The sequence below is a fragment of the Panicum virgatum genome, chromosome 7N, assembly GCF_016808335.1.
Source record: "Panicum virgatum strain AP13 chromosome 7N, P.virgatum_v5, whole genome shotgun sequence".
NCBI classification, from domain to species: domain Eukaryota; kingdom Viridiplantae; phylum Streptophyta; class Magnoliopsida; order Poales; family Poaceae; genus Panicum; species Panicum virgatum.
Genome location: NC_053151.1, coordinates 30,894,928 through 30,907,293, shown reverse-complemented (window position 1 = coordinate 30,907,293; position 12,366 = coordinate 30,894,928). Strand labels below are relative to the sequence as shown.

The following is a 12,366-nucleotide window of genomic DNA, read 5'->3' as shown; positions in this document are numbered from 1 at the left end:
AAGGGCCGATCAGATGATCTGGCCGATACAACAGATGCTATTCCTAGAAGATGCTACTCCTAGAAATCTAATCATCGGCGAAAACATTGCCGATGATCGCCTCTATGCTAACATCTTCAGAGATGGCAGTAGCTGCCATCTTCATGTTGTCGGCAAGATCCTCAAAAGCCAACCAATCCTCGCTGCCCGGCGGGAAGTGGGTCGGTTCAACTTGCGAGAAGTCATGGCCGGACTCGAGTTGAGCTGTGGCAAGGGCCACAGCGGCGCCACGGCGAACCCCATGACCGGCGACCTCCCGGACGTGGTTGGGGATGTCCTGCAGACGGGCGGTGATAGTGTCGCCACAAGTGTTCACCGATCCGGTCGTGGTGGCGGCTGCGGCATGGAGGGCTTGAATCTGCGAATCCAGAACTGAGGCAAAGGAATCAGAGAAAAAAAATTCAAGAAAGGAAAGGGTAATGCATCGGGAAAAAATAACTTACAGGCAACCCTGGAGTCGGCGGCGGTGAGCTGGGCCCAAACAACTGCCCGATCGAATTGCGCCGTTTCCAGTTCGGCGGCGAGGCGCTGAGACTTGATGGTCTCTTGGGAGTAGTTCTCCCGAGCCTCGTCTTTCTCGCGAAGGAGCTGGCAAATGAATTCTTTGGTGCTCTCAGGAACACCAGGGAAGGGGGGCCCCTCTGAGCCAGAGGAGTCCGAAGAAGAGGAGGTGTCGTCGCTGTGCAAAGATTGGACGTCAAAACCAGGCAAGAATGTGGTAATTAAGAGATGAAAAGAGGGGCCTTACCCCAAGCGGCGGCGGATCTCCGGAGGAGCGTCAGAAGGACCTTCATCGGAGCGCTTGAAGCCCACCATTGTTACAGGAAGACCTAGGGTTTTTGCTAGAAGAAGAAGAAAGGATGTTCTGTAGCTAATGGAGATTTGTTGCCGATACAAGGACGGGAGGTGATATTTATGGCCCAGTCTGGGTAAATGAAAAGACGAAAGGTGAATCAGCACGTGCGGACAGAAGGTGAAAGGCCAGGGGCAAATAAGAGTTTTACTTAGTTGTACGGGGCGAGCCGTGTGCACGAAGTATGAGGAATGGCTTTAAATACCGATTGGAGTAGTTTCGGAACAAAATAAATTATTCTGAAACTGGGAGGCATGTGTTGACACCGTTTTTTGACACGTGTCAAGGAAGGTGATTTCGGTGAAGGAAATGTGGCCGATTCAAAAGAAACCAAAAGATGCACAGAGTTGGGATCGGCCGATGGGAGTCCGTCCGATAGACCAGAAGAATATGCCGCGAGGATGCTGATTTGTCCGTTCTGGTGCTCGGCCGATGGAGAGTTGCCGATGAAGTCAAGGAAGGAGAAGAGGATCCGGACTCTACGAAAATCTTGATGATTCGATTATAATATTTTAGGTAGTTTATCTTTTAGATAGTCTTTTCTTTAGGGTCAAGTAACGTTTGCTGTAATCGGCTAGTACTTGATAGCGCTAGGCTACAAACTTGATACACATCCAATACAACAAACTTTACAATTCATTTGCACTTTTTCGGCGACTTCGCCTTTTCTCCTTTTTTAGACGAGTTCTTTCGAGTTGATCAAGAACTCCTCACATTCGAGCGACTTGATTTGCTGGTGAGTTTTCGTTTTACCGAGTATATTTGAGCTTTAGCTACCGGGCGCATCGCTGTGGCTTTGTTCAAATCTATTCAAAAGTTATCGAGTTTATCTAGGCTTTGACTTTCGGGCGCATCGCTGTCGTCTAGTCTAGATTTATTCACCAATTATCGGTATCGGCTAGATTTGTAGGTTTTCCTATGCTTTTTTACCATTATCACATCTTAAAACATACTAGATCGGCTTTAGGTTTTGGAGTGACACTTTTGTTATCTCAAGAGCCAGTTTAGATCTGTTTTTAGCTTCGCATCATCTAAGTTACACATTCTTAGCTTAGATCTTGCCATACATACGCGATCGGCTGCCCAAAAGGCCGATTTTGTCGCCTAGTGTATCGGCTGATCCTGCCGATACGCTCGTCCACTATGCTCTCGCATTTAATATCTTTTTTGTCGTCTATAGTATCGGCAAAGTTTGCCGATGCGCCCACCTGAGAGATATTCGGAATCCCAGTTGATACGCTCTCGAATTTGATTTTGTTTTCTCACTTGTCAATTACAGGTAAAATTGACTGGCACGCTTGGTTGACTTTTCCGTGACTCGGCGAACACTTGCCCTCGGATTCCAGTGTGTTGATTTTTGCGTCAACAGGCTTATATAAAATGAGCAATATTCGCCGCGGCTCTAAACCCAAGCTAATTTGAATTGGCCACTAGAGGAGGTTGAGTTACAAATTTGCCACTCAACTTAACCCTCAAAATTAGATTTTTACTCGACTGTGAGTTGAAGCCGTCTGTCAGTCTAAACCGTCCGATTAGTGGCAGGTTTGCTGAATTTGTGGCGATTCTTGCGGCCAATGTACCATTACATTCTTTTTACATTGGCAAATAAATAATGGTTTAAAGTAGTGGCAGAATATGATCTCCCTATGGAAAATTCCCATATAACACTTGATTTCAAAATCTTGACCTAGCAGGATCGATCGACCCACCATCAAACACTAAGATAACTATGATGATGTCAATTGCAAAGTGTTAAAAATGAAAAACACTGTGACCATAAATTAAACTAAAAAGACTTCAGCTGTTCAGCATGCCGGATAGGCAGATAAACAAATTAACGTTGGATCACAAAAGGCAGCCGAGTGCGTGGGCTTCCTCGGCAAGATAACAATGACGTAGTGAAATCTGAAGATTTGGTTATTATATTTGTGCCGTGTCGAACTAGCTAGATAATCTCTTTTTGAGGCGAACGACGAACTAGATAATTAATGTCGTTACTAATTGTGGCTTCATTTGTTCCGCCATATCCCTGATTGGCCATCTGATTGGTCGCCATCAGACTTGCTTGAATGGAGAGATCCACTACTACATAAAGGATTCCTAGGGATGGTAGAAATGTCATTTCTAGAGGTGGACTGGCGGCCCGTTGCTGCTTTTCGTAGCTAAAAATGGTGTTTGTTGGAGATGGGTAATGTAACCGCCCCTGAAAATTTATTTCCAGAGACATCACCCCTCATCCGCTTCTAGAATATATTTGTAGGGAGGGATCATTCCTCATCTGCCTCTAAAATCGATTTGTAGGAGCGGACGAGGAAGTCACCGCTCTTAGAAAACCTATTTTAAAAATAAAACAAAAGAACCACGCCGCCGCGAATGGCGCCGGCGCGTGGTGGTTGGCGTGCCTACTGCTCTGGTCGCCGTCCCACACGTCGTGCTCCGCAGTATCCAGGAAGGGCTCGAGCTGAACTAGCTAGCTGGACTCGGGCCTCGGCTAGGGATGGATATCGAGCAAGCTCGGCTCGTTTGAGCTCGGCTAGTTATAGCTCGGCTCGTTATTGAGCTCCTCTCCAAAGGTATGCATGTCAATTTCTACAATAATCTGCAGATGGCAGTCTGATCAGCTCCATTCTTTATTTCACCTTATAATTATTTGGGATATAATCCCTGTGCATCTGCAGGAATGCAACCCTATGTGACCCTTTTCCACTGGGACACACCTCAGGCATTAGAAGATAAATATGAAGGATTTCTTAGCCCCAATATTACGTAAGTGAAAGCTTAAGTTAACCTTGAAAGCAACAAGATTGCCGTACAGTAATAAATATGTTAGAAGACTGCTAACTGCACTGCAGCTGTTTATTTTAACCGGATTTGTTAGTTAGTTGATTCTCGAAATCAGATCATTGGAATTCAAAAAAAAACTGCCGCTTTCAAAATTATTATATAGATATAATTGTACCAAAATCCGTACCATTAACCACAAAAAAAGGTGATGTTAACATCTTCGCATGGTACGACAGCAATTAAAAACTACTAACAAATATGGTGTGTCCTAACAAAGTCAACGCCTTCCTCTCTATCATGAATTGCATTTGAAAGCAACAAAACTAGAACATCAGCATAAGAAAAAAAATTAATTTCCTCTAGGTTCAGTAGTGTCACCACTGCAATTTGTTATTGTTTCGCTTACGAATATCTCGATGCATACTGAAAATTACTGAGTCCCTGTACGTTAAAAATGACTGTAAATGAATGTCTCAGAAACGACTACAAGGACTATGCTGAAGTCTGCTTCAAGGAGTTTGGTGATCGAGTGAAGCGCTGGATCACCTTCAACGAGCCCTGGACCTTCAGCTCATCGGGCTACGCAGTCGGCTTTGCTGCCCCAGGTCGGTGCTCGCCATGGGACTTTGGCAGATGCAGTGCTGGGGATTCAGGAAGGGAGCCTTACATCGTGGCCCATCACCAGCTTCTTGCACATGCAGAAACAGTTCGGTTGTACAGAGAGAAATACCAGGTGATGATCATGCACCCATCACGTTCTATTTACGCAGAAAATTTGGGTTGGGAGCCCCATATTTGTCACTTCTTGGCGCTTGGGAGCCCCAGGTGATGATGCACTTTACAAATAAAGTGAAAATTTTGATCAACTGATGAACTAAAAAATCCTAGAGTTAGTCATTTAGCCCTAAATGGCCGGACAGCATAACCTTAATTAGAAATGCTTCTCGAATTCATGCAGCGCGTGCAAGGGGGAACGATTGGCATAACTCAAATCTCGCACTGGTTTCTTCCCTACAACCGCTCCATAACGAATGATGCTGCAGCGAGACGCGCCATAGACTTCATGTTTGGATGGTAGGTTCGTCTGTGGCTCATGCAATCTCATAGTCAAAGTTCAGAAGATATATATACCTAGCTAGTGTCAATAATCTTACTAATGTTCATCCAGGTTTATGGACCCTCTTATCAAAGGTAACTACCCAGCAAGCATGAGAGGATTGGTCGGAAATCGCCTGCCGAAGATTACCGAAGAGCAATCCAAGTTGATCAAGGGTTCGTTCGATTTCATTGGACTCAACTACTACACTACAAACTATGCTTCCCCGCTCCCTCCATCAAATGGTCTTAACAAGACCTACAGCACTGATTCTCATGCGAACCTTACCGGTGAGTCCGGGTCTCTAGCTACTATGTTCAATCTCCTATTCTTCACTTACCATGTTAACACCCTCTAATTAATTATAAATAGGTGTACGGAACGGCGTCCCTATAGGCCCTCAGGTAACTCCAGATTATTCTGAGAAAATACTAGTGGTAGTTTTATTCGCCTCACCACTTTATGCGCGACGATTCATTTCCGTGAATATATAACATGCAGGGCGGTTCATCTTGGCTCTACATCTACCCTCAAGGGTTCCGTGATCTGCTGCTGTATATCAAAAAGTACTACGGCAATCCGCCCATCTACATCACTGAAAATGGTACAGATCTCGACACCATCGATCCTATATATTCCTTGCTAATACGGTTTAAAGATCTTGCAACCAAGTCAGAATTACAGTAAAACTTTGAATAAGTTTTTCTCCCATGTCTACTTGAGAAAAGTAACACTCGATCTACTCCTATATATTAACTTAAAGAACAGGACTGAAACTACCTGAACATATACGTACGTTTCCATTTTCTGCACTCTAGGCGTTGATGAAAAAAACAATAAGAGCCTGCCACTGAAGGAGGCTCTCAAGGATGACACTAGGATATATTACTATCGCACGCACCTCCTCTCCATGCTAAGTGCTATAAAGGAGGGGGCAAACGTGAAAGGGTACTTCGCGTGGTCGCTGCTGGACAACTTCGAGTGGGCGAACGGCTATAAATATTCAACCGTATATCCAAATTAAATTTGTATTGCATCATTATCTTTTTTATGATAACATCTTCAAAACAAGCTTGTCTATATTTGCATGATTTTTTTTTAAATGTTTTGTTTAATACTTAATAATTAATTTCGGCTACTGGGAATAAATATTTTAGCAACATGAATAAATGAATATTTCTAAGAATAAAAAGTTAAACATAACAAACAAATAATATTATACAACAAATAAAATATTACACATCGTGAATATTTGACCGTGTAGAATAAATATATAATAAAAAACAAATATCACGAACAAATGAGTCATCATCACAGAACAAATTTAAGCTACAAAGCAAACAAATAATTTGAGTGGGCGAACGGCTACACGGTCCGGTTCGGGATCTACTTCGTCGACTATAACGATGGGTACAAGCGGTACCCCAAGAAATCTGCTTACTGGTTCAAGAAGTTCCTCGAGAAATGAACATGAGCGAGATGTGCTGGGACAAATAAATGGACCGTGCGGTTGATTTATGTTTACCCTGAGAGAGTGTGCTGCAATAAAAGGGTCCACATTTTGTTGCAATTGTATGTGTATTGATGTGTGTAGATGGAGATGAGCGCTCATATGCTTTCTTTCAGAGAAAACGTGCAACTTTCGGCTGAAATAAATTGGGAATTTGGCGATCTTGTCTCTGCTTGATCTTAAATGGTGATTTTACTCTTATTTTTTTATAGGATTTTACTCCCCTTTTTTTTAAATGAAAAGCTTTGTTTACCTCTACTTTTAACACTGTTAGTTGGATGCCCACTAAAACAATAAAAATAAAATGGAACAAAACTCATAGCAATGGGAAAAGACTGTGGTACCCTTAACCCTATCCAAATGCTCCATACTTTCTTATCCCCAAAGTCACGTTCAGATCTCCCTCTCTTGGCTCTGTTTGGTTCCTTCTACGCTATTCTCTGCTAGAAAAGAATCTTCTATGCATGGGCTACTAAATAAAGTCTACTTGCAAAACCTCTTTAGGGATGAGTGCCACTTTTTGCGACAAATTTAACGACGGTAATTAATCGATGACTGGCTACAGTGATGCTACAGTAACCATTCTCAAATCACGCGGTCAGAGGTCTCATTAGATTCTTCAGAATTCTTAGCGCAGGGGTTCTGGAGTTGGTTTTGTAAATTGGATTTGTTTATCACCATAATTAATGGTCAAAGTGTTACTATTCCCTAGCATAGCACCAACTAAACAGAGCTAAGGGAGGGGGCAGCTGCAGCACGCGGGGGCGGGAGAGCGCAGGAGCCCGGCGCCACCTGGGTGAGCACCTGCTCGGCGCGGACGGCTCAACAACAGCACCCGCAAGATAAACCTAAGAAGGGACGCGAGAGACGCAGAGGGGGGCACCTCGCACCGCTAGTTCCACCAACCTTCCTGATTTTGCCCGCACGGCCGCACCAATGATTTCAGGCCGTAGAGGGGGGGGGGGGGGGGGGTGCGCTGCTGCCTTGCTTCGTTCACCCCTTTTTGTGCAGGCAGTCCTCGACGTCGTGAGCGGTTATGCATCACTTCACCTGATGTTCCACCAACCATTACATGAAGAAATATTTACCGCGTGTGGTTAATGGGCTGCCAACTCAATATTCTGAATGCACAATTTATTTAATTCATCTATTGTACGCTTAGTCTGGTGCACTGATCCGAGATAGAGAACAGCAGTGCATGCATGCATGCAAAAAAAAACTAGTGATATCATCCCACAAGCAAGAAAGTTTAGAACATAAAAATATAAATATTCAATCGTGTATCCAAATTAAATTTGCATTGCACCATTATCTTTTTTATGATAACATCTTCAAAACATGACCATACTTGTCTATATTTGCATGATTTTTTTTTAAAATATTTTGTTTAATACTTAATAATTAATTTCAGCTACTGGCAGTAAATATTTTAGCAACACGAATAAATGAATATTTTCTAAGAATAAAAAGTTAAACATAACAAATAAATAATACTATACAACAAATAAATATTACACATCGTGAATATTTGATCGTGTAGAATAAATATACAATGAAAAACAAATATCACGATCAAATGGGTCATCATCACAGAACAATTTAAGCTACAAAGCGAACAAATAATTTGGTGTTGAGAACAAATTAGTTACACGTAAATAAATAATTTTATATAGAAAGAATAAATTATTAAATAACTCTACATGACACGTACACAACTTACATAAATCTATACATGATTAACAAGTTCGTTAATAAAATATAAAAGAAAAAGTAAAAAAGGAGGGAAAGAAACTGAAACTTAGTATCACGAAAAGGAAGTGAAAACGAGAATAAAGAAAAAAAGTAAAAATTATTACGGAAGGATTCCGTGGTAGTCTCTGACTCCCTCCAACTCAATCAATATCAAGAACATGTCGTTAGCATGGGGTTTGGTTAGGCTTGGTGCCTCATCATATTTTGGATCACGAATGAATGAATCTACATATGAAAAGAAATATACTAAATCTTGTAGTGATTAAATATATAATTCACAATAAAGTGGTATAAAATAAAAGAGTTTATAAAATTAAAATCAGTCATATGAACTCACGTAACAAATTTGGATGCAAAGTAACCTAACCTACAAAGAAAAAGAAATAGAAAAGGTCGTAAAAAAGTCATGTAAAATACAAAGAAGGAAAATAATAAAAGGGAAAAAATAAATAGAAGAAAACATGTTAAAATTGAGAAGAGAAAATACTGAAAGAAATTTTTTTGGTAAAAATAAAAAATAAGGAAAAGAAATTAATATATACAAAAGAGGAAATATGAATTAAACCAGAAAAGAAGAGAAATTAAACGAATGATGATATGTATTGTGAAATGATTGATTTAAAAAGGAAACATAAAGAAATGTATTGTTAAAATCTTTGTGTTGCTTGCACCTTCATGTCCTAATCTCGGTGAATCTCTACCTAAACCCTATCACCTTAGGTATTCCTAAGGGGATTTACTGGTAAAATACCAACAGCTGGCGCGTAGGTAGGGCGCTCACCGACGATCCCTTGTGAACTCGATGCTTATCATCATCAAATTTAATTATTCGGCATAATCATATTGGATCTGTGCTGACCAATTGAGGGTAGAAGCGGATCGATCCACTACAATCACGGCTACCACCAGATGGCGACGTGGGCATATTATATTAATTGGTAAAGATCAGCGCGCCTGATTAATTAATCTGTGTGGAGGGCCGCCTTTTGCTTCAACTTGCAGCCACCGTCAAGCGTGATTTCTACCGTCAAGCGCATAGGGATGGCGGAGCAAGAGCCTCGGTTCCAGCGAGCGCTGCACCAGACTGCCCGTGGCCGTGCCAGGCTCACGCGAGCCGGTGCGGCCCGTTGCGAGCAAGGGGCACGTGCGCCCGCAAGACGAGAGGCAGGCAACTCCGACGTGTAGTTCTGGCATGGAGGTTCCACGTGCTCCACGAGTTTCAAGAGTTTCAAGGTGGGGAACAGGGAAAATCAGCGTCAACCTTCCTGCTGATTTGCAGCGGCAAAACATATATTTGGAAGCAAATCACTACTGGTACACCAAGGAAGCTACCAGCAAGGATCAATCTACAGCTTCTTTAACTTCACGGAGGCACTCAACGATCCGTCGATGACTAACTCGACTACTCAGCACGGCTCCTGCTCGCACCACCGACACACCAACACGCCGGTGATACTTCAACTACTAATTGACTCGACTACTCAGCACGGCTCCTGCTCGCACCACCGATACACCAACATGCCGGTGATACTTCAACTACTCATCTTGGCTAGTTTAAACTAGAAACTAGTTGAGCACGGGTCTCATCATCGTCAACTAGTCGGAATCGACTCCGACTAGTCGGACTCCATCAACAACCGTCACGGTTTCATCGTCAAATTGTCCATGAATAAAGCTAAATGACTTATACGTTTTCTTGACTTATTTTTCACGAAACCGATTACTTTGTGCATAACCCGCACCCTCGCCGATTATTTTTGCACGCCGTGCTTTCTTTTTGTCGCATGACGACTACCTTTTTCTACATATCGTCTCATCTATTTTTTGTCACTAATTCAGTCAGGTACATTTCCTGCCCTGATTCGTAAAGCCTCGAGTTCTCGGTTTTGACCTAAGTGATTCATGCAAGCATGAGCATCTACATCTGGACCAAGTCACTAAACGTAAGGGGTGGGCTCGGGGGGTTTATATGGCTTAGAACAAGAGCTTTGTGTCGCCAATTTAATTTGGTATCTTCGTTTCTATTGCTGAATAAATTTCACTATCTTCGTTCTTTCATCAGCTACTGCCGATCATGTCGTGCATGCCCCCGACTGCTTAGTTGGTCTATCAGTCGGGCTGCCCCATTTACTAGCTGCGCTCCGCGCGCAATCTGTTTTTCATCATGACACAGTGTAAAGATATCTGGAAGAGTCGTGTCGACTCTGATTTCATAGTCCTTGCCCGACCCTGCATCTCTCTAGTAATTCCTGAGTTAACCCGTGTGGCTCAAGCTCTAATCATGAAACCTCAACTCTTGCGCTGCGCGTACATGTAAGCCTTCCGAGCAATGTAGCCTATGGTAAGCCGTCCTCTCTGTGAGCAGTAGTAAGAAAGATTAGGTGATAGCGAGTCAAGGCTAAGGTTGCATGCGCATACTACTCGGTGTCTTGCTAGACGAAAGGGGGGATTCACACACATCTTTCATACAACCATAAACTTCAAGAGTTGTTCATTACGAGTAAAACTCGATATCTTCGTATTATTCTACATAATGTATGCATTGTCTTTTTTTTAGATTGAGCTCCAGTTCTCTCGGTACATCTACGATGGCTTTGCAAGCTCCCAAGCTTGGGGGCTGGCATGGCACCGCCAACAACTCTGCGTGCCCTTGGTGGCTCGTCTAGCTCCCTGGCTCGGGGCTGGGTGCAACAGAGCACTCGCCAGGCCTTTTGTGCCTCATCTAGCTCCCAAGCTTGGGGGATGGACGCGACTTCGGTGGCTCGTCTGGTTTCCATTCTCGGGGTTGGGTGCCGGAAACAACTAGATGTATCTGCATTGATCTATTTAGGCCCATGTCGAGCGTGAGGAGATTTTTGGGAAGATTGTGTGATTTAGCCATTTTTGTCGGGGATTTTATTTATTGCGAGAAAAGGGGCTTTTCGAATTTCTAGCCAAATCACATCATAAAAACAAACTCACATTGCTCTGAGTTTGCCACAACGTTTGGGATCCTTTGTTCCCCCAAATCTGGAAGTTTGGACTCAAGACTCGAGGGCTACTGGGTATGTGTCATCTGCGATTTGCTTTTCAAATTTATGGAGTGCGATTGTTCATCACACCCCATGTATGATGTATATGATGATTATTTCTAATGGGCTTCCTCGAGCAAGAGCACCACACAGCCTAAGTGCAGTTCAGGAAGTACTCAGAAGGTGAGTTCGAGGCAAAGTACAGGGAACTTGAAGATGAGTTCAAAAGTACTTCAAGACCTGCAACTACACGGCTACAAAGAGCTCGGAGGCTTGTATGACCAGGGGCCATGCGATTCCTCGCTTGGCATGGATCTATACGAGATATGGGATGAGGCATATCCCATACCCATAGGTTATGTAATGTCCTCTGATAGATCTAGAACTAGTCAGTATAGAAGGAAACTACTCGAGTAGCACTCAAGAAAGACTCCTAGGCTTGTATCGTTCTAGGATTTCATGTAACCTTATCCCCTAGGTTATAAGAGCGAACAGGGACCCCTCCAATGCATATACAACCCTCAGTCAATACAAACCACCAAATAGGATGCAGGGTATTACACATCTCGCTGCCCGAATCTATCTAAACCTTTGTGTTGCTTGCACTATCATGTTCCTTATCTCGGCGACTCTCTACCTAAACCCTAGCACCATATGTAATTGTTGATGCAAAAATCCGTAGATGGGATCTCTCCAGTCCATGTACGCTAGGGCCCGAGAGATTTTCTTCACTCAGAAGTACCAAACCCAGATGGGCACACTTGTGGTGTGCGCTGACGTTGTCAGACCCGGGGCAGCGGGACTGCTCATAGGAATAGAATGTTCTAGAGTAAGGGATAGCGCATGGATGTACCTTACCTCTTTTGCAACTACCCGAATAGGCGTATAACTAGCTGCAGTACAAGGAAACTACCCGACCATGTTGTAGTAGGACTCAACTGTATTGGGCTAGGATTTTCCATGTAACTCTGTCCCCCCGAATATATAAGGGCGGGTAGGGACCACCTCGAAACACATCAACACCTAAGGCAAAACAAGCAACCACACAGGACGTAGGGTATTATGCACCTCGCGGTCCGAACTTGTCTAAATCCTTGTGTTCCTTGCACCATCGAGTTTTAGAGCTAGTCGATCCCTACCTACAATCCTACTGCTAAGGGTATCCCTGAGCAGGCTTGACGGTAAACACCGGCAGCTGGCGCGCCAGGTAGGGGATTCGGCGAGTTCATTGGCGAATTCGATGGCCACCTTCGCTTTCAGCCACCTTGGCGATTCCTCAAGGCGCCACCTTTGTTTTCGGCTCGTGGGTCTGCATTGCCAA

The 12,366-nt window shown here is 43.4% G+C and overlaps 1 protein-coding gene across 1 annotated transcript; it reads left to right on the top strand.

Annotated features, from left to right (window-relative positions):
* Nucleotides 1–3,076: 3,076 nt before the first annotated feature.
* LOC120681143 (beta-glucosidase 12-like) lies at nt 3,077–6,342 on the top strand. The gene is made up of 10 exons (XM_039962676.1): nt 3,077–3,080; nt 3,430–3,465; nt 3,571–3,658; nt 4,154–4,409; nt 4,635–4,750; nt 4,845–5,062; nt 5,145–5,176; nt 5,274–5,376; nt 5,591–5,757; nt 6,127–6,342. The coding sequence occupies exons 1-10, from the start codon at nt 3,077–3,079 to the stop codon at nt 6,238–6,240; spliced, it is 1,134 nt and encodes a 377-aa protein (XP_039818610.1). The 3' UTR covers nt 6,241–6,342.
* Nucleotides 6,343–12,366: the final 6,024 nt, after the last annotated feature.